Below are 21,758 nucleotides of genomic sequence, written 5' to 3' on the forward strand. Positions count from 1 at the left end.
TCCCATTGATCTCTCCCGCACCGTCAGTGCGAGTTTATTGGGCGCATAGCGGGAATCGCAGAGGCCATTCAAAAAACCCATACTCTAAATAATAGAGCGGTCTAGCCGGGACTCCGATTACAATAGACCAGTTTCTATTTGTAACCTAGAAGGAAGGAGAAATTATTTGCACGACAATATTCCGACGATCGTGACCGATTCGGGAAAGCGATAAGGAGAGGGCGAGGACGGAATAGTAATACGAGCAACAACGAAGTTAGCCGACATATGTTCAGGCCGCTATGAAGGTGTTCAGGGTTAATCCTCTCGGCGACAGAGAGCTCTTTCAGTACGCGACGAGACATCATTCTGTGCGGTTCGTGAGCGTTGTCGAGAGATACGTCGCAACACGTCGAGGCTGTATCGCGACCGTCAGTGAGGAAGAGAGAAAGAGAGAGAGAGAGAGAGATGGACGAGAAGAATCTTCAGCTGGCCAAGGCAATGGTCGACGTGAACCTGGACAAAGATGTGCCCGAGAAAACCCCCGTGACTCGGATGCACGACAAGCAGAAAACCTTCAGGTAAGTTCACTTTCGATCTTTTCCAAACGCTATTTTTGATCCAAGTTCTGTTTTACAATTGCAATTTTATATAATTTACATAAAGTTGAATGTTTTTAATCATTTTCATATTCAAGAGGTTATTTATTTTTCGTTCGCGATGTAAGAGAACTGACGAAATGTGCGAAATGTATTGCATATATATAATTTTCGATTCGTCGACGAGAGCGATTTATGCAACATTTGCGGAAGTTTGTGGCCTTCTACAACTCGTATACTTCCGTATATTTAAAATTTCCGGGAAAAGTACGAGTCGCGAAATTTCCACGTTAATCAATCGGAATACTTCGCAAAATAGGATAATTTTAGAAATAAAAGGAACATAACGCAGTTCTATATAAAATTTAAGAAACACGTTTGATTCATTAAACTCGTTGCGCGCATTAGATGTCGACGAAAGTGTCGATGATCAGCATGACTGTCTTGCAAATAAAAAATTGATTTAAGTTCAAGATCTCTCTATTATTAGAGATTATCTAGATATCTTTATTATAACATTTTGTTCAAATATTGAAATATATAGCATCCGTTCGGGAACGAGATTTTCGATCATTGAGATGGAATTTGACAATTTAGGATGACTGCGTAAACAACCATGTGTCTTACGCGTGGTATATTTGACATTATTGAAAAAAAAAATGGAAATCTGTGTCAAGGCCACGAATGGATCTTGCCACAGTCGCATCTAACAATACGTTCCCTTTTAAAGCTATATAAAGGCTGATCACCGGACACGAACGAGTGGGAGACATATCTAATCGAAGATAGAATTCGATAATTAATTGATAGTCATACAATAGTGTTATTAAAGCATTATCTTGACGGGCGTCAATACGATTATTTAGAGATTTGTCAGGTGAATTTTAACAATTTTGTTTTCTCTTGAAGCAATGTGCGATCCGAGTTAACGGTCGATCAAGCCGAGACGATGGAGCCGCGAAGGTAATACAGTATTTTACAGCTCTGTTCAGTGTTAATTGTAGCTAGCGCCAACTGGTAAAACCTGCATGAAAATATTTTCCTTTATCTGTTGAACATAATCGTTTCGTTGGTATAATCAGTTGTTCTCGTAGAGAGTTGTGTCGTGACCGCTTTTTGTAATGTTATCTAATTATTTGAGCAATTTGTCACGCAATGCAAACTTTTTTTTACATTCTAAACACTTACGAAAATAACTCAGGATAATTTACTGTCATTTATAAATCACATTTATGAAATTTATCAAGATAGTGGTTTTTGTATCTAACATTATTAATTTTTCGGATCTTGTTTCTCACTCTACACTACACCTAATTTTGAATGGCAATAGGCTCTTTTTCTGAAATTGAGAAGAGAAAGAGAGAGCCGTTAAAGTTTAATAAATTTTCATATATTATAGATGCATTTATGTTGTCATTTTCCATCTACATGTACTCGTACTTGAATATCTTTATGTAAAACTATAAGACCTTACGTTTTCTGAATAATTTGCATAATAATGCATAATTTATTCAGACTAAAGCTACACTTTTTCTGTCCGCATAATTCTGTGGCATAAGAATGTTTCATGCTGTACTTGTGGCACTTTATGGATTGACGTATTATTTCCAATTACATAAGATTTTTGTGTTCGGCCAATTATCCGTGTGATATGACAACAAAAATATATCCTAATAATATAAAATAAATTTTTTTTCTACGGGAGGGAATAAGAAATTTTAAAACGTCACTGAATTTACTACTTTCAATGACTATTTTTTTTAATCAATTAGTTTTTTTGCGAAATTTCATTGCCGCGATTATCATTCTATCTTTTGTCTTGGAATGGCAGGTATAATAATTATTTTAATTGATCGTTTTAAAGAAAGAAAACCGCTGTTCGGGCGCGATTATGCCGTATCTTACATTACGATTAGATTTTAAAGCGAATATTCTATTATTGTTTGCAAGGCAGTAGCATATTGTTGCACAATAACATTGCACAATGGTACATGATACTAATACACAGTGATATAAAATTAGAAATATCACGCTCTTGTTTTGACATGAATATATAATATTACTCCAATATTTAGGTATGTGTATATCTCGATGATAATAGTCACGTTGTTTTGCGAGTGCAGTACGCATTAACCGCACTCAATCAACATTCCACACATTCGCGTCCTTTCCATTGCAAATTTCTTTGCATTTTTTATTTTTTCGTTTAAAATATTGATTACCGAGTGAAAAAAAATAGCACGTGTGCATACGAGCAACCCAACATTATCTATACGTCAGTTGCATACTTTTAGCAAATTAATATCAATATCACTGACCAATCATCGACACTTGACACAAGAAGCGGCACGCGATCACTCTGTTCTTGTCGATGCGACTCTGGGTTATCGCGGAGGTTCTCCTTATCTCGTGAGAAATTTTTATTTTCTTTCCTTCTCCTTCAACGATACACCGTGTTTGTCGAAGAATGAAATGGTTGGCCCTCGTCAGTATAATAGTGTCAAGTATATAGTGATGCTACGTGGTAGAAGCATCCTTTTCCAAGTGCGGACGCGCATGAGAAACTCCCTTATCCGTGACGCTGTCAGGTACAGTATTTATGATAAACGTGACCCAACTTATCATTTATGTATACGTTTTATATGTATGGTCACGTGCCCGTATCTCACATCACGTATATCGTGCGTTTTTATTTTTAACTTACACTCAGAAATTACATTTGCGATGTATAAAACAGATAATTGCGATCAAAACGACTCGTTTGATAAATATATATTAGAATAGAATTTTACACATATCATATTTTGTTTTACGTTAGTAATCTTTAGATTATTTCGGCATAGTGTTGAATGTAAAAGAATTTTGTAGCTTCTTTTACCTCACTGACACTAACGTAATAGATATGATGCCTTTATCTCTTCTTATGTGTATGGAAACCTTATATATTCGTTAATTGGCAAATAGGTACTAAATGAGATCATCAAACTGCGGGTAACTTTAATGAATGAATAAGTCACTGTATAATATTAATGCGATAAAATTATTACCAACACATGAGAGAAGAATCTCGTCTTATTAATTTCGTCAAAAAATGCCATGCTAAAATAATAATACTGATAATGACTTAATGTGTCATATCATTAACCGAATAGTAATCACAGAGTCGAAAACAGCAAAAAAATAGGACAGGGATTTTCATTATCAAAAAAATATTTTATCCCTCGGTATTGATTTTTCTCTTATTCCTTATGTATCAAATCTGATGGAAACAAAATGAAATTGCACTGCCCGGGAATCGAACCCGGGTCGCAAGAATGGGAATCTTGCATGATGCCACTACACCAGCAGTGCTGTTGTTACTGTGGAGTTTCCTTCAGAGTATATGAGATGGTCGTACCGTAGAGATATAATATTAACGAATTAAATTGTATTTTATTAAATTTATTAATTAATTAAATTTATCAATATTATGCAAACGTGCTTGTGAAATTAAAACAACGTAATTTGTAAATTCTAGACAGAGTATCTCGATGAATAACAAAACTGATTGAAAGAGTGACATATAATAGGCAAAAGTCTATCAATTTTGGACTATTACATTATTGATACGCATTGATACGAATATATATTTTAATTAAAATATATCAAGTTACAATAAAAAATTCAAAAAAATAAGCTCTGTGCGATGGCCGGGAATCGAACCCGGATCAACTGCTTGGAAGGCAACTATGCTTACCATTACACCACCATCGCACGTGGTATATAACATGTTAGTAGCAAAGGAGATTATTCATTTTGATATAATTAAAAATTACGATATTCGTCGACAGTTATTTTCTATTTTGAGAATAAAAATTATTTTATTTTTGCAAATAACTGGAAATAACTAATTAGCAACGATTTATTCATTTAGTAAAGTTTGCAACAAATTGATAATTTTATTTTATATCCATTTGCTAAAGAGAATTTATCATAAGGAAACAAAGTTTTCCTAATCTAATAAAATAACGTTTCTCTTTGCACATAATAAATATACGAGGGCAGTTCGATAAGTCAGTGACTTTTACAAGATATGGCACTCAAATCGCAATCTAATTTTATTTCTGATATTTACCATCTTATTTAAGTATACACACCAAGTTTCAAGTAGATCTGTCAAATAGAAATTTTTTGACAGCGTTCTAAAGCGGATAAGTTTGTGTGTTTTGCTAAAATGGAAAAAAGTGAATTTCGTGTGCTAATAAAACATTACTTTTTGCGTGGAAAAACCATTAAGGAAACTGAAGAAAAGCTAAAAAAGGACCACAACGAAATTCAGTGAACCAATTGTGAACCATTCCATGCGACGGAGCAGAGTCCCTATAATACTTTTTTAGCTTTTCTTCAGTTTCCTTAATGGTTTTTCCACGCAAAAAGTAATGTTTTATTAGCACACAAAATTCACTTTTTTCCATTTTAGCAAAAAACACAAACTTATCCGCTTTAGAACGCTCAAAAAATTTCTATTTGACAGATCTACTTGAAACTTGGTGTGTATACTTAAATAAGATGGTAAATATCAGAAATAAAATTAGATTGCGATTTGAGTGCCATATCTTGTAAAAGTCACTGACTTATCGAACTGCCCTCGTATGTTAATGCTTAAAATTACTGTAAAAGAAAACTAACAATAAATCATTAGAATAAAGAAATATACGATACCAATATTTTACTTTTTTTTTTTACTTCAGAAAAAATTTAATATTTGGCTTTCCTTGAAAGTCAGGAGCGTGTATCGGACGTCTCCTAAATTATAAATAAAATATATAGGCAGTAAATTTCTTAAAAATTATTATCGTGTGTATAAATTGTGTTAATGGAAAAATTATCATTGTATAATTAGAATTTAGCTTATTGTAGATTTTAATACTGGAAATGCTTAAAGAAGGAGACACTAAAAGATAATTAAGAGACATTTACGTAAACGACCATTTAAAAATTTTATTTTGCAAACAGTTTTGCTTGAATTATTAAAAGCTTGAATTAATACGAAAGCAAGAACAGTTGATTGCTTTATTTTTTTATATGTGACATAAAAACTCGCTTTGTTACAAGCATTTGTAACATCATACATTATTCAATGTTATCGTGCGTGCGTCAGCAGGAATTGAACATTAGCATAGATTCGATAACTGAAAAAGTATACTATGCTCATTGTCAATAAAAAATAAGACAGAAATAGAAGCAGAGTTCTATCTTTCATCTAGTAGAGTCTGAGTATTAGAATAAATATTTTATTTATCTCTTGTAACATAAATTTAAAAAATCTTGTTAGTTTGATGATAAAAGCACACTTTCTTTACTAATCTGCAGAATGGAGATTTTATTCATCGAATTCATTATGCATTTGCCTTAAGTTCATTATTGCTTTTATCGACCGGAAATGTGTATTGTGGGCAGAGACTTCCGGCAACTATAATGTCACGAGCTGTAGTATAGCCCTTACTTTACCGAGGATGAGTAACTTCATCATAATTCATTAAAGATAATAGCAGAAAAAAAAAAAGAAAGAGTATAGTTGTCTTATAAGACCTCTAATTTTACGTAATTTCTTGATAATGTAAAAACAGATTTAATTTATAGATAATAAAAATGAATAGAGCTAATGTATACAATTGTACACAATTTAATTTATAGAAAATTAAAATTAATAATAGAGATAACAATGGATAAAGATAAAAATGCAAAAATGAAACTGCACAGAACATATATAATTTCTAAAATAAAAAATCGATTCAAAATCTTTCTCTTTCTTTCTTTTTCTGTGTAGATACATTTATAATATTCTTACATTTTTAAATACATTTTGAGAATATGTGATTCTACGTTATATTTTGATTTTCGATTGTGTATATATAAAGTTGAACTTGCAATGCATCGCAAATCGTGTGAACTCCCGACCTTTCCGTACATTTTTCAGTATCAGGAGCGTGACGATAACGGGGGCATGAGATGGTGGGGAAAAAGGCGCGCGTTAGAAAGCCCTAGCTGCCTCTCGGCTGGCTACAGCTGGTAAAATCGTTTCTCAGTGAACCTTGAGCGGTCGTCGATCGCGGTTGTTGTCTGTGCCAGCTTCGAGACCTCATTTCACTGCTTCCATTAATGAATACATTAGATTTTTTCCACTTCAATAAGAAAAAAACTATCGAAGAGAGATTAATCTTAAGATTTGTGAAAACATATGGCATATTTTTAAGTCCGGGGAAAATAACGAAATTTTAAATCGTAATCTTCGCAAACAGAATTTTTGTCTCTGAAAATGCAGTGCTGCCAATTGTCTTCTTACTAGAAAATTTACGTATAAAAGATTTTTGCAAATGATGTACATATATACGTGTGTGCTCCGAAATATCGACGAAGATTATCTGTATAAATATGGTGGTGTTTTTACACACTATATATTAAGTACAAATCTACAAAATAACTGCAAATAAATATTACAAACTAAAAATTATTTGACATTGAGTTGCCAAGTTGCAAGAATTGCCAGTATATGCAATAAACAGATAAGATAAAAAAATCAAACGCGCGACGATTACAAGCAGTGGTATTCATTATCGGTCGCCCCGTTCATCGTCAAGTGAAATCCCGCGCTTGTGCAAGTAGGTCGCAAACACATGTTAATACGAAACAAGTATATATATACAACGAAGCGTGAGATATTCTTTCGAAAGTCGTTCCATACGTAATTTTTTTTATGCAGAACACACAAAAATACAAGGCGATCAGTTATTATTTCTATTAAATCTAAAACGATCATCATACTAAAATCTCATATACATGAGATGTGCATAAAGTTTGCGTAGAATTGCAAGTAGTTGTGTCCTTGAATATATCATTTGCATCTTGTACATGGAATGAAGTAAATGCGACACCAGCGCGAACGTTACCAAGAATTATATGCTACGCTTAGACGGGCAGGTTTACCACTCTCGTTGCCGCACGTGCAAACCGCGAGTTCAACCATCACGAAAGGAAGTCTTCGGATGTCAAGAGCACGTGCTATTGCGAAAGAAAGAAAGCGCATAGTTCGCCGTGTGTTCGAAAGTAGCGCGCGGAAACCGCAATATAGAGTCACACGGCAACTGATCGTTATTAAAATCAACGTGCTCGAAAATAATTGCGACATCCAAAACAACATTTCGAATTATTCAAAAGGAATTAAAAATGCTAACTTATGCAAATGCGTCGATGAGTTGTAACTTTGAGCGAGCGATTATTCTATGAAAATAGAATCGAAAGTAGATTCGAAGAAGCAAGCTGGAAGAGAGTCGAACGCTGCGTGGAAAAATTGAAGGAAATGTTTTTTGGATCATGGAAATAATGAAGGAGAAACCACGTAGACGAAGCGTGAGCGAGTTGCTCGATTGGAGATGTTTAACCGGATGCAAGGACATCATCATCAAGAACGAGAACGATAGTGAAGAAGGGCTCTTCTTGACGGGTCGTAATAGGGAACCGGAAACACGCAGGCGGAAACGATCCGGTACTTGGCCGTGAGTAAAAGATTCAGATTATTAGCACAATTGTGGGAAAAAACAGCGAAGAACAACAATAAATAAACTCAATGTAATTATCATTCTTCAATCTATTTTAAACATTTTTCCACAAAGAAGTTTAGCGCTTTTCTTCGAGACGTTTTAAACATGTGCTATTTTTTTTATTTTATATTAGAGCGCAATTTATTTTGCTGCTCTTCGAATATGTAGGTTTATATAACGGATATTTTTTAATTAATTAATTTAATCACGCAAGATAAACTCTAATGTTTTTTAATGCTGACATAATATGAAATAATACAAGCAATTTCAACCCCGATATCGTCCGGTAGATCTGGCTCTCATTTAAGAGGCTCGGATTTAATTCTCGGTATAAGAACACAGTAGCTTCGTAGATTATAAACACCATCGCTTTGAATCGCGCCGTCTGTTTGGACGCTTATATACTCAAACTTGTATCGCAAATCTTTTCGACAGCTCGTCGAAAACAAAAGTACCGTTTTTTAAGTGCTATTAGAATGTTAGCTTACCAGACTAGATAAAATTTTACATTAGTTTGATAATTTAATAAATTAGACTTGCCAACCGGATTAAAACTTGTAATTATATCTGAGAAATAGTTACAGTGTATGTATCTTTTACTTCATGTTTGATTTACTTTTGGCTCTCAGTTGTTAAAGCCATCAATTTAGAATGTTACAACGAAGATATTCTCAGATGAGAGAGAGTATCCTCTTACTTGGCTCTGATTCAAGAAACTCGGATTCGATTCTTCATACCGGAAGATTTCTTATTGTTATAAAATTATAATTATAAAAGCTAATTTTTTATTTCAACATATAATATTCAACCTTTATTCAAAAATCATATGTAATCAATTAATCTAAGCCAGAGTTTCCCAAAGTGGGCGCTACCGCCCCCCTGTGGGCGCTGGAGGGATCTGAGGGGGCTTTGCTTGCTTTAGGGGTAGTACGGGGGCGTTGAAATATTTTTTTAAGCAAACTTATCCACTTGATTATATCTTTAAAATTTCAGTTCCAAATTGTTTTATTTCAACTACGCTTACAATTATATTATTAGTTAAGATAAGAGATAGAGATAGATTTCCCGAGGGGGGCGCTGAAAAAAATTATGTTTGAAAAAAGGGCGGTAAGCCAAAAAGATTTGGAAAACTCTGATCTAAGCGATCAAGAAAAGTGACACAATGATATACATATCTAATATAACGCCATTTATAAATATAGTCGGGTTAATTGGTCGCGATGTTATTTCATCGATTATTACAAAATCGTTACTAAGTAAGAAGCGAGCAAACACCTTCGCTAACACAAAAAATATATATATTATATATATATTTCACAGATCGTTTAATTTCGCAATTAAATTGAAATCACGTAATGACTTGATTTCATCTCGTATATGTTATACGAGATACAACACGTAGTAGCTTACTTAACATTTTTGCCATGCCACGACATCACTATCGTCTTGGATACCAGATATCGAGTCATCATGAATCTTATTATATAACATAATCATAAGTTAATCAAATTTGAACATCGCGAAAATTATTAATCATTTAAAAATTTTAAAGCTACATCATTAAGATACAGAAAAAAATCATTAAAAATATAGAGAGTTAGATTAAATATTAAATGCAATAGAAAGCAGCTCGTAAGGTAACTTTGAAACTCTCCTAAAAATTCTTCGATGTTTTCTACAAAAAATAAAATTTATTTAACTGAATTTCTCTCGATCGACGTTTTACGATTTACCAAGAAGCCGAGATGAAAGTTGCGTGAAGGAGTTGAATGGATCTAGAACCAAAACAAATGGGTTGCGTGCTTGGAATTGATTAGTGTTCGCGCCTGCGTATGTAGTGCTGGGCGTCACGACGCCGGCGTTCACGACCTACGAGACCAACGTCGCCAATATCCGACACGGTTCTCGCGGTGCTTCAGTGCCAAAGCGTGCCTTAATCGTGTTGGTCCGCATCGCTCTAATTATCGCGCGCAAACGTCGTCTCTCCTTCATTCGCTTCTCAATAGACCTGTATCGTGTATTGATTGCGATTGCAATCGACACTGAATGGACGAGGCTGAATTGAGGTATTGTAAATAGAAAATAATAATTTCTTTCGTCACTATAACTCATATATCTAGAACGTACCATCTCTTATTCGTCTTCGCGATATAAACGTGGATCGTGTCTCGCGACGATACATACGGGAAAATTTGTCCATTTTCTTTGAAGAGAGGCACATATATATAGGTATTTCGCGAGTAATTACGCTAATTGATATTTAACTGCGTGTGCATCCGCAGCACACCTGAGTGCCCGCTTGAATCGGGAGCTGCGGGAGCACTTTTTGTTGCTCCTTTCTTCGAGAGCGAGAACGCGTTCGAGAACCTTTCGCCGCACACATTCCATCCGATCCGGCTTTTGAGCTCGATGGGCTTGCGCGCGCATGACGCCTCCTTCGCGCTGTCCATCGGAATTTCAGGAATTCGCGCTCGATGCAATCGATTACAGAAACGAGTGTGCGTTCTCACCGTTTTCTCTCGGCTGACGGTTGAAGCAGCCAGACGCGCCTCATCTCGCCGGATCACTTTTCGTCAACATCTTTGTCTTACTTGGCGACGGACCACCTCGCCTTATGTACCCCAACAAGTCCCCGATTCGATCGTCGTGACGTAATGACAGCGTTATTTAAATTTTACAAATATATGATATTTTATTTGCCATGTGTCTATATTATATTTATTTCGCTCAAATTTAAATTCATTATAAAACAACACACTTTTCTTTTTATATAAAAAATCTTTAATATTGCTTAAAAGAAGAGCGTGAAAAACTAATAGCGTTCAAACCGATTTTACACACATGAATATGATAAATATAATAAACACACCTACGTCAGAAATGAAGAAAGTAAACATGCCGAATAAAATATTACATTTATTGAAAATTTAAATTTCGATCTTGTGTGACGTCAATCGATCTGGCGATTAGAGCAAGAACGTAGCGTGTAGAAAGCATGAGAAAAAATTTCTTCTTCTTTGATTTATGAAGTAAAAGCGGAAAAAAAGATGTAGATAATGCATATATCATTAATAATAATAATTGTATGAATAAAGAAAATTTACCGTGTCACATTTATGTCTTATATCATAGTTACTCGATTCTACTTTTGAAGGATCGCACTCGCTCTCGTAACTGTGCAAATCGCTTTCTTCACTCGAAGAAAGCGCTGTTACGTCAGCGTGTGTGCGCGCCTCGAGCGAAAAGGGAAAAAAACAGCTGTAGACGATCGTCGAGGAGGTACACGCCATGTACTCAGGCACGATGAAAATATATCGACGTAACACATGCGTTTTAGCGCCAGAATTATCTCGGCATCGCGTTCGCTGCATCGCGCGAAGCTTACTACTATCTGCAGCATCGACGCGAATCGCTCGCGTACGAATTATTACCGACCAATCTAGATAGGATAGGGACGATCCCGCGATTGTGGACGACTCGGACGATTCATTCCGCGTGTGGCCATCTCGCCACTCGGTCGCTTTCACGTGTGTCTGTGCGGTATTAATAATTGAGAATTGAAACGAAAGAAAGAGATTCGAAGGTTACGAGTTGACCTTTAATATTTTTTTTTACGCACTTATTCAGTATTCTGTAATTTCATTCTTAGTGCGCGAGGTACCCTACTGATTTCACGATACATGATAGTGCGCAGTGACGCGAGAAATATTGAAATTACAATCGTGAGGGTAATTTTTTTTTTATGTTTGTTTCGGGGAGTCAAATCGAAAAGAGAGATTACCCGGTCCTAACGTAACGTAAGTCAGTGTCTACGACGGAAAGTTTTCGGACGTAGTTCGAGGTTGTGAATGTCATACGACATAGTAGGAAAAACCTTTTTATGCAAATGACTCTCTCTCCTTGAAGCGTGAGCTCCTCCACCGCATTCAACACATTCAATTATGCGTGATGTCATATTTAATTTTAATTAACATATAACTATATGTTGTCGCGAAAATTTTCTATTTCGCTTGAGATGCAGCAACGATAGATGGCCGCATAGATGATGAAGTAATCGCGAAATCTGATATTTCTGCGTTAAAACACATCATCTCGATTGATACTGAGAAAAGGAAAGCGCGTCCTCGAGCGTACTTTCGAAGGCTCTTCGAGCGAAGGACGCCATCGCACCATCATTTTGGAACGAGATCGAGATCCTTAGAATTTTAGGCACTCACTCCGAAATGAATAAGAACGTTTAGAAATCCAATCGTACAATCGCGCTCGTCGTGAAAGTCCCGTACTTTATAACCGTGAAATTACAGAATGTTCGAAGAGAGTCATCTGCTTAGCAATTTTCAACAGGTCGAATAAACGGAAGAAAGTTTTTGAAAAAAAAAAAGAGAAATGTATTAAGCGATTATCCTGATCCCTTAATTAAGTATAGTGGAACAAATTGTATCGAGAATGTAGTATAGCGGCTTGTCTTATTTTCATACTACATGCGTATTTTTACATACTACACGCTCTCTTTTAAATGTTGCATCGTAAATTTCTATGAGTAGTGATAAGCGAATCATCCTGATTTAAAAGCGCGAAATTAGACGGTATTAATTTTAGCAGCCGTCATTTCTTCTTACGCGAATCTTAAAATAAACGATTTTGGCAAGTCTCTCGCGTTGCTGCAGCACAATCTAATGCGTATATTGCACGACATTCACACGTGTCTTATATTTTAATTACGCTCGAAGATATCATAATTTTTAGTAACTCACTCAACTCATAATGATGATTGATATCTTATCGAATTTACTTCATTTTTTTCATTTTCTATCGGTCACGATGAAACAATTAGTCGAACCAATAAATTACTGACAATTTCATCTTAAATATTTCGTAAGCCCTGTTGCTTTTTGCTCTTATAAAGAAGATAAAAAATCCTTTATCCATCTATTGATAAGATGACGGATCAGATTTCACTCTTGCATGACAATGATGTCATTGCACAGTACGACTTTGTTTGCGATGTCGTCGAGCCACAAGACGATGGATCGAACGACTCGTCGATGGAGAGTAATCAACGAAATCGCGTCCTCAGGTAGACTATTCTCGATAATTCTTTTCTGCCAAGAGCGATAAGAAAGCAATTTCGCAGTGTTACGATTAGCAATTCATAAACTGCCGCTCGATAAGAAATTTTAAAACCTGACAAGTTATTTGTACGAAATATCTAAAATAATATTTAGTATGTATATGTCTGCACATATAAATTATATATACGAAGTCAACTTTCGCGTCACCGTCGACTATATATCCATATAGTCCATTACAACGCAAAAGATTGTGGAACTAAATTTCGAACGAGCTTGAACTATTTTTATTCTATTTGAAATGTATTTTCCTCGGGTGCATTTTATCTCGTAATTACATATAATTTCTGTTAAAGACAAAATTAATACGACTTAAGCTGCAATACAATTAAATAAAAGTCAGAAATTATCCAATGTATATAACTAAAAATATATTATAATTGCGGCTTCATATATTGATAAGTAGCAATAATTACTATAGATATAATAATCACCTTGACTCAGCGTTATTGTGAGTATATAGCTTGACGCAGAATGTCTGCAGCTATAATAATTGCGTAAATATTAATTTTTATGGCTACACTAATATGCATGTACTTGACATAGTCGTTTCAAATACAATTAAAAAGGTAGAACGCGATGTAAAGAACTCCAAGTGTTTTATTTATTTATTTTTTTTTTATTTTTATATAACTTTTTTCACAAAATATATTAATAAAAAGAAGCAGATATTTTTTCCGATATGAGAAATTGAAAGAAAGCGATTATTTCAGTATTCTTTCCATAGAGAATGAAGATGAAAGAATATAATATACAATATATCACTACAGGAGTCAAGGCTTTGAGTTGAATAGACTTGTGTTTTCTTTTACACACAGTACATTCAATAATACTGGTGAAATTACACAGCGAGCAATGACATCTCTCGTGTCTAATACATTTGTCAATTTTTGTTTTTACAGAAGAACTAGAAGCCTAAACGCACCCAGTCCCATTGAAACATTCGGGCCATGTGGTATCATGAAGAATTCCGCACAGGTTATGTAAGTAGTTTACATTGTATTATGTTTAATTGAGACATTTAAAGACGCGATTAATTATTTCATCGAAAATTTCTACTATTTCATTTTTTAATCGAATATATTTCATTATTATCCGTGGATTTTAAGACGTTGAAAACATCCTCGATTATCGCACGTGTTTTCATTCTTTACGTCGGCATCGCTAATTAAGTTACAAAAAAATATTTACGGTCGTGTCACATCGTTGAACTCAGACTCACGAGACTCGTAAATGATCACAGATCGATTAAAAATGGTTATTAATCTAGCGGTAAAAAAAGTTTCGACTGCTTAGAAAACGTTTACTCATCGAACAATATTTGCTTACTTTGGTGGGAAAAGTTCAAGATTATCTTCATTATCAAACAATCACATTGAAATGATAATCGTGTCGTTCATAGAATAAATATCGAATATACTGGAAACAATTAATAGGAACTCATTTGCATTTCGTTTTGCAAGGAATGATGACTAAGCGTAACATCGCACACCAAAGCTGCATTTTTAAACTGTACTAATATATACATGAGATACTAATTACAATTCTATAAAATTTTTATCCGTATAGCGCTGACTCCTTCGTCATTTAATTATTATATTATCAAGTATTTTGTTATTACATCATTTAATTTTATGGCATATAAACTGCAATTGGATTAATTTCAAATAATTAAAATATCTATTTTGTATGATTTTAATTTTATAATTCCAATTTTATATATGTATAAAAAATAGACTCCGCACACATCTATTAATTAATTTATAATTTGCTAAAATACTAAAAAGAATTTTAGAATCCAATGTTATGATACTAAACGCGCACTATAAACAGTATAAATATATAATTTTTTTATTCGAAAAAATGTTCGTATAGAAAATGAAAAATGCTTTTCTACATTGAAAGACACATTTGCAGCGAATTGTGCGCATTCTGTGCCAAATATGCTTAATTTCATATGAGAAAGTGTTCTAGCGTATATGCATTAGATGAACATCAATGCTTTTAACTTCTGAAATCTAGAATTATTAGAGATTTTCGGTCCAACGCATTGCATTTAGATACTCGTGCATCGCGATTCAAAATTCTAATCATTAATAAATGTTGTTTAATATGCGTAAAAGATTATAAACACAATATTAAACGATAAAGTCACAGCTCATATATAATTTCGAAACAATAGAAAAAATATAATTTTATTTAAACCAATAATTACGATATAATAATATTTGGACAATGCGCCGGAAATGCCTAATGATTTTAGATTCTAGACAGCGATCATGTAGTTTTTCTCTAGAAATGGAAAAGTGAAGAATTTTTTCGTAGAAACTAATGGCAAAAATTTTTACCTTTTCACGTTTCTGTCCCTAAAAGAAAACATAACAAAAGCCTAGGAAATGTAGGGGGAGTTAAACCTTAGTGTATACGGACCAATAAGCTACAGACATTGGTGGTGCGATTTCCCGCGCGTGCACGTGATGTACACGCGCGCGTGCGCGATGTTTATACGTTTAAATGTCCGTCTTACTTAGTTGAGTGGTCAGTAAGCTCGCGTCGCTCAATCAGAGTGCTATCATGGTTGGAATCAAGATGTGAGTTGTTCATCACTGTGCACATTTTTTTAATTTGCTCATACATTACTTTTTAACACATATATACGCGCGTTTCCATCCATTGCATATTAAAATAAGCGCAACTAAAGTTTTGATTAGATTAAAAAGTCTTACGTATATATATATACACAGATTTGTGTGCTACCATGAAAATATATACGCAAGTATTTAACATGAAGTGTTCTGTGTGAGAATTCTAAGATATTTTTCAATTTATTATATATTTCTCAAATTAAATTGGTCTTTTTCCTTTTTTTCTTAGAGAATGTTTAAAAGTCATCTAAAATATTATCAGTATCATCAAAGCATGCTGTTTGCATTTGTTTTGATAATCCTCGTGGAAGTTTATCGGTAGTCCGACAAAATTATCGATTATAACACATAAATATTCTAAGATTATCTGACAAACATTTTTAGTGTTTAACGACACATTAACATAGATAGCTCTGACTCGCAATTTCAATAACCAAATATTCGAGATATCCGATGGAGAATAGCAAGTTGCCGCGACTCGGATCAGTGCACGAGGAAGAGCATGCATGTCCGTTCAATTGTGCCGAGCGGTAAAAAAGAACGGTGCGGAAACTCTCGCCGTGTTTAGTCAGTGCATGTTGATTCTCGTAACAACGTCATATCATTGGCATTATCAAGTAGATTGTCGTGGATTTACTTTTTATTTTATTGATAATTGATCCTTTAACCGGTTATAAGATGTAAAAAAACAATATCCGCGACTATGTTGATGCTTTTATCATGTTTGAATATATTTTAAACGTCACTTGACTGTATGTCTTTCAATCAACGTTTGTAGACGAATATTTGAAGAAAAAAAAAAAATTAGTTACGTAATTTAGTCTCGCCGTTTTTTCTTTATACAATATTTACTGTATGTTTGACGGGTTCTTTTCGATGACTTTTCCTACGGAACATTGAATTTGCAGCCTTACATTGCAGTCGGCGTATAAAAGATTGCGGTGTAATACAATAACGTAATCACCATGTTAATCGTAAGCAGCAATCGTATATCATTGTCGGACCGATACTTTTTTACATTTCATCAGTCGTTACCTTTGTCCCTACGCTTCGATTGTTTCTTGACGGCTATAGAGGATGTAACGGTGGCTCACGAATAATTACATAAAGCTCGTAGAATCGATAGAGACACACGCACATGGCGATCAATCAAGAACGCGAATTTAAATTTTGTTCCTCCTGATTTCACTTATGTATAAAGTATCATTGATTCGTGCTTTTATTTCAATTCGTACTTGTATAAAATAAATTTCTTTTTAATGTGTAAAATATAAAATGGTATGAAAGACACGCGCGTAGCAACAGTTTAATGCGGCCAATTGATTACTCATTAAAGAAAAATATATCAGACAATCGATTTCCTTTTTGCACAGGACCATTCAGGATCCAGCCTTCCAGAGGTTGACATGGTACAAACCACCGGTCAGAGTTCTGGTCATCAAGAAAGTTCGCGATTCATCAGTTTTGCCACCGTTTGTTCAAATGGTCACATGGCTGATAGAGGTAAATGTATAATAAAAATATCAAATGTTTACGATAAGTTTATCTCGCGAGAAGTTGATTAGCATAAATAGCCCACTTTCCATAACAAAAGGTTGCAAAAAATTAATTCGCTCCATTTGCATGAAATGAAAGAAAAAGCTGTCCTCGTTACGTACTCAATCTCGATGTATCTATTCCTTCTTAATTTTATTCTTCCATTTTATTTTCATTTTATATCTTATATTTTATATTATATTCTAATTTTTGTATTTATTTCATATTTATATTATATTATATTCTAGTTTTATATTTATTTCACATTAAAAATATATTGTCGTTTTATATACACGAAAATTGCACTTTGTAATATATTAACTAAACGCATTGTTAACTTGTAATAAAATAGTTATCAGTAAAAGAGAAATCGTCCTTGACCTATGAAAACTATTAGTCTTGTATTTTCATTGTACTAAACATACAATGCCAAAAGTACGTTATTAATGGCTGTTGAGTCTGTTCGTAATGAATGAATAGTCGTAAAATTCTATTTTCTTTAGGAAAATGGAATTTTAAGACTATTCATTTGCGGGACTATTCATTAAAACTATTCATTTGTGCAGGAAAAACGAATGGTGGTCGTTGTGGAAGCATCTGTTCTGGAAGATCCAGCATTGGTAAGGGATTCCAGATTTCAAGGTATACGCAAGAGACTGGAAACTTTTGAAGACGGCAAGGATAAATTGCAGGTAAGAACTTTCTCCGTTTGAAATATTATAACATTTATAAATTGTACGTTTTTGTTAAAAATTTTTCACGATGTGTTTCTCTCATCACATTTAACAATTGCAGTTATTCATCATATGAAGAAAATACGCAACTTTATATAACAACAAATGAATAATCAATAATATTAATATTCAATAAATTTTGCATTAATTTACATATCTACTTTTTTCCTCTGTTATATTAATGAGATGCATTATTTCTTGTTTTTAGGGTCGAATTGATTTTATCGTCTGCTTGGGAGGTGACGGCACACTTCTTTATGCCAGTTTGCTGTTCCAGAAATCAGTGCCACCTGTAATGGCATTTCACCTTGGTTCTTTGGGATTCCTCACCCCTTTCGAGTTTGACAATTTTCAGGAGCAAGTAAACACCGTTCTCAGAGGTTAGCTGTCGATTTATTTTTTCATTCGTCGTGCTTCGTGAATAGTCAAGCTTATAATTTTTCGCTTTACGGCACCAGGTGACGCAGCTTTAACCTTGAGAAGTCGTCTAAGTTGCGTCATCTTACGCAAGGGTCAGCCGTCTGAATCAGCTACTGATCTCCTGGTGTTGAATGAAGTTGTGGTGGATAGAGGGCCCTCACCTTACTTGTCGAACATCGATTTATTCATCGACGGCAAGCACGTGACAAGCGTCCAGGGTGACGGCTTGATCGTAAGCACGCCGACCGGATCAACTGCCTACGCGGTCGCCGCTGGAGCCAGCATGATTCATCCTTCAGTTCCTGCTATCATGATTACACCGATCTGCCCTCACTCTTTGTCCTTCAGGCCGATCGTCGTACCTGCCGGAGTCGAGCTCAAGGTAGTTCTTTAAACTTTTCAACGCCAAGAAGCACGCCAACGCTTTTCAGACGTTTTATTTCAGTTTACGTTTTATTCCGATGTGATATCGATTTAAAATTTCTGAATAACTGAGAAATGAACATCTCTCTTTCAGCTTACGTCCACAAAGTTAGAAACAAGTTTGTTGTATGTGTCTTTTAAGATATTTAACAGATATTAATCAATTAACACTTGACGCAGTATTTTCGCGTAAATCGATAAGAGTTCTTTTATCGCGTCTCGAGATGTATGAACCATGTTAATATTCCATAAAAGGAAACCTGGTTCGGATGAATGTCGCCCACATTCCCAGACCGTGCGCTACGTCAGAGTTTTCACTCAAAAGTTTTTAGAATAGGTATACCCGAACTTATTGGAAATTTACGCGTTTTGTCGCATGAAAAGTTGTAATCGAAAAAAAAAATTATTTCCAATAATATAAAAAAAGAAATGAATAAATTCCTAAATTAATTAAATAATTTATTTTTTGAAAAGTTTTAAATGTACACGTGCAAGTATTTAAAAAAAAAAGATAATTTATATTTCCTCTTGTGTGATTGCGTTTCATCGGTGATTTTAAAATGGTAATTATGAAATGTACAGAAAAAAAATCAATAAGCAGTGTGACGAGTTTTTTAAACAAAGATAGTTGTGTGAAGCTGGAAAAAACTGACGCGTTATTTCGAGCCTAACGAGCCGCGACGGATTAACCGCTGTTAATATGGCGATCTTACTTTTCACCGCAGATCTCGGTTTCACCTGACAGCAGGAATACCTCGTGGGTGTCCTTCGACGGTAGAAATAGGCAGGAACTTTTCCACGGTGACAGGTAATACCGAAACGCTCGGCAGCCCAGTCTAATCGTTTGCATTTTCTACAATTATTTCAGATAAAGGCGAACAGCAATGCCCGCAGTACAGCCTACGTCTCCTTCGACGGTCGCAATCAGCAAGAGCTGTGTGTCGGTGACAGGTTTGTCCTGCTTTTGTAAAGAGCGTCGTTTCGCCGCCTTTCTCTCTATTTGTGCCTCGTCGCATTACGCGATATATTTATGTGATTTACTCTCTTTCAAAAGCTCGATAAATATCATAAAACACTACATAAAAGTGACAATATCGTTTTGACAATAAGTTTATTAGTACTTTTCCATTCTCTCGCGCTTTATATTTATACGCAATTTCCATTTCCATTTTTCTAAACAATCATACTTTCAAATTCTATCTATTCTATGCTTATTCATTCTCGTAACTTCAATATATTCCTTTTCCTTATGCCATATGTCTTAAAAGGTATATCACAATAGAACATCTTTCTGAAGCGAGACGTTGGTTGTTCTGCAGGGTGACGGTACTTTATGTTTCATTATTTATATTTGCGAAAAACATTATATATTTACGCATAAATACTAAAGCTTTTCATAAGGAAATCATTGCAAGTATAAATACATCTTCTTACATACAATATATATTAAAAAAATATAAAATTGTTTCTTTTTTAATTAAATTTTACTGCCATAAAAACATTGAAAAGCTCAAATAAATTTTGCTTGTACAAATAAGTTTGTTAAAAATTAAGCTTTTAATGATTAAAAGCTTACAATCGTTTCATCATGTTTAATAGGATAACTGTTTGATGAAAATTGCATAATTTTTCAGCTTGACGGTAACTACTTCTGTATACCCAGTGCCTAGTATTTGCGCGACTGATCAAATCACCGACTGGTTCGATTCTCTGGCCGAATGTCTACACTGGAACGTCAGGAAGAGACAGAAACATTTGGACGAATTAAGTGATCTCGCGCATTCATCCAGCAACGACACTTTAGATTCCTTCGATCGAGATAGCTAGGTCAAGGAAAACGCTCGTTATAAACTGTAACACAATCGACAATATTTCATCGAGCCCATAATGTATTTGGTTAAGATATTCCGAGGGTCGACAAATTAATGTCGTTTCGGTTGATTGAAGTTTTATGTTTTGAGACCAAGTTTTGTCAAATATAACGAAAAAAATCGGTAAAATTGACTGATCACCGATAAAGTTGTGCTCTGTAAGATTCAGATAGAAAACGTTTATGTGCGCGAGAATAGGCACTGTAGAGTCTTCAAATGAAAAGAATGATGAATGTTATGAAAACGAGATTGAAAAAGAGATTGGGTCACGGTTGTTTAAAATTCTTAATTCCTTATAAAATGCATTTGTCTTGGCCGTGATTAACGTTAACAGGAAAATATTTTATTTCATAAATCGTTTAATTTGATGAATTATTGTCACGGAAAGAAATATCAGATTAGTACTTCGAACGAATTTATAGAGATACAATATATCATTTTATTTTTCAATAATATCGTGTCTTGAAATGATTTAGCGATTTTGATTGATTCGAATTTATAAAGATTTTTATACTTTATCAATATACTTTTATTTTCTAGTATTCCTTAGATTAATATGGTTTAAATATATTATATATACATACATATATATATTTATAATATATTAAAATATATATATATGTGTGTGTGTGTGTATAATATAAATAACTACATAAAGAAGAGGTGAGAAAATTATGCCCTCTCGGTTTTTTACTGATTATAACTTATAACACTCTGATTGTAAATCGATTTGTTGTAAATGTTGAACCATGTACACCTTCCTATATATATATCTCTAGACCTTTGTAATAAAATATGTTTTATACAATGTTTGCTATATATCTCCTTTAATAATTCTATAC

General features: G+C 34.2%; 2 protein-coding genes and 2 non-coding genes across 13 annotated transcripts in view; 1 reads left to right on the forward strand and 3 right to left on the reverse strand.

Annotated features, from left to right (window-relative positions):
• LOC145935100 (uncharacterized) overlaps positions 1-21,758 on the reverse strand; it is a 129,504-nt gene that overhangs the window by 72,667 nt on the left and 35,079 nt on the right. The window lies entirely within an intron of this gene.
• LOC145935370 (NAD kinase) lies at positions 322-21,724 on the forward strand. Of its 9 annotated transcripts, none has more exons than XM_083036638.1 (9): positions 322-560; positions 1,488-1,541; positions 14,190-14,270; positions 17,306-17,435; positions 18,035-18,160; positions 18,411-18,582; positions 18,661-19,004; positions 19,771-19,853; positions 20,680-21,724. In XM_083036638.1, exons 1-9 carry the CDS (start codon positions 448-450, stop codon positions 20,870-20,872), a joined length of 1,296 nt encoding a protein of 431 aa, XP_082892764.1. In that variant the 5' UTR covers positions 322-447; the 3' UTR covers positions 20,873-21,724. The 9 variants fall into 9 exon arrangements, with proteins under 9 accessions (XP_082892764.1, XP_082892768.1, XP_082892767.1 ...); XM_083036640.1 differs by lacking the exons at positions 322-560; positions 1,488-1,541 and adding exons at positions 11,630-11,955; positions 13,099-13,235; XM_083036642.1 differs by lacking the exon at positions 1,488-1,541.
• Positions 3,859-3,929, reverse strand: Trnag-ccc (transfer RNA glycine (anticodon CCC)). The gene has a single exon. It is a non-coding gene; the product is annotated as a tRNA-Gly (tRNA).
• Trnag-ucc (transfer RNA glycine (anticodon UCC)) lies at positions 4,260-4,331 on the reverse strand. The gene has a single exon. It is a non-coding gene; the product is annotated as a tRNA-Gly (tRNA).

This window comes from Prenolepis imparis, unplaced genomic scaffold, assembly GCF_030444845.1.
Source record: "Prenolepis imparis isolate NDT839.2.m4 unplaced genomic scaffold, iyPreImpa1.0 SCAF_4, whole genome shotgun sequence".
NCBI lineage: Eukaryota > Metazoa > Arthropoda > Insecta > Hymenoptera > Formicidae > Prenolepis > Prenolepis imparis.

Coding starts and splice junctions, on each gene's coding strand:
- LOC145935370 (XM_083036636.1), top strand. CDS start 7,932: ATGGAAATAATGAAGGAGAAACCACGTAGACGAAGCGTGAGCGAGTTG. Junction 14,271..17,305: donor AAGAATTCCGCACAGGTTAT/GTAAGTAGTTTA, acceptor CTTTTTGCACAG/GACCATTCAGGATCCAGCCT. Junction 19,854..20,679: donor GAACTTTTCCACGGTGACAG/GTAATACCGAAA, acceptor ATAATTTTTCAG/CTTGACGGTAACTACTTCTG.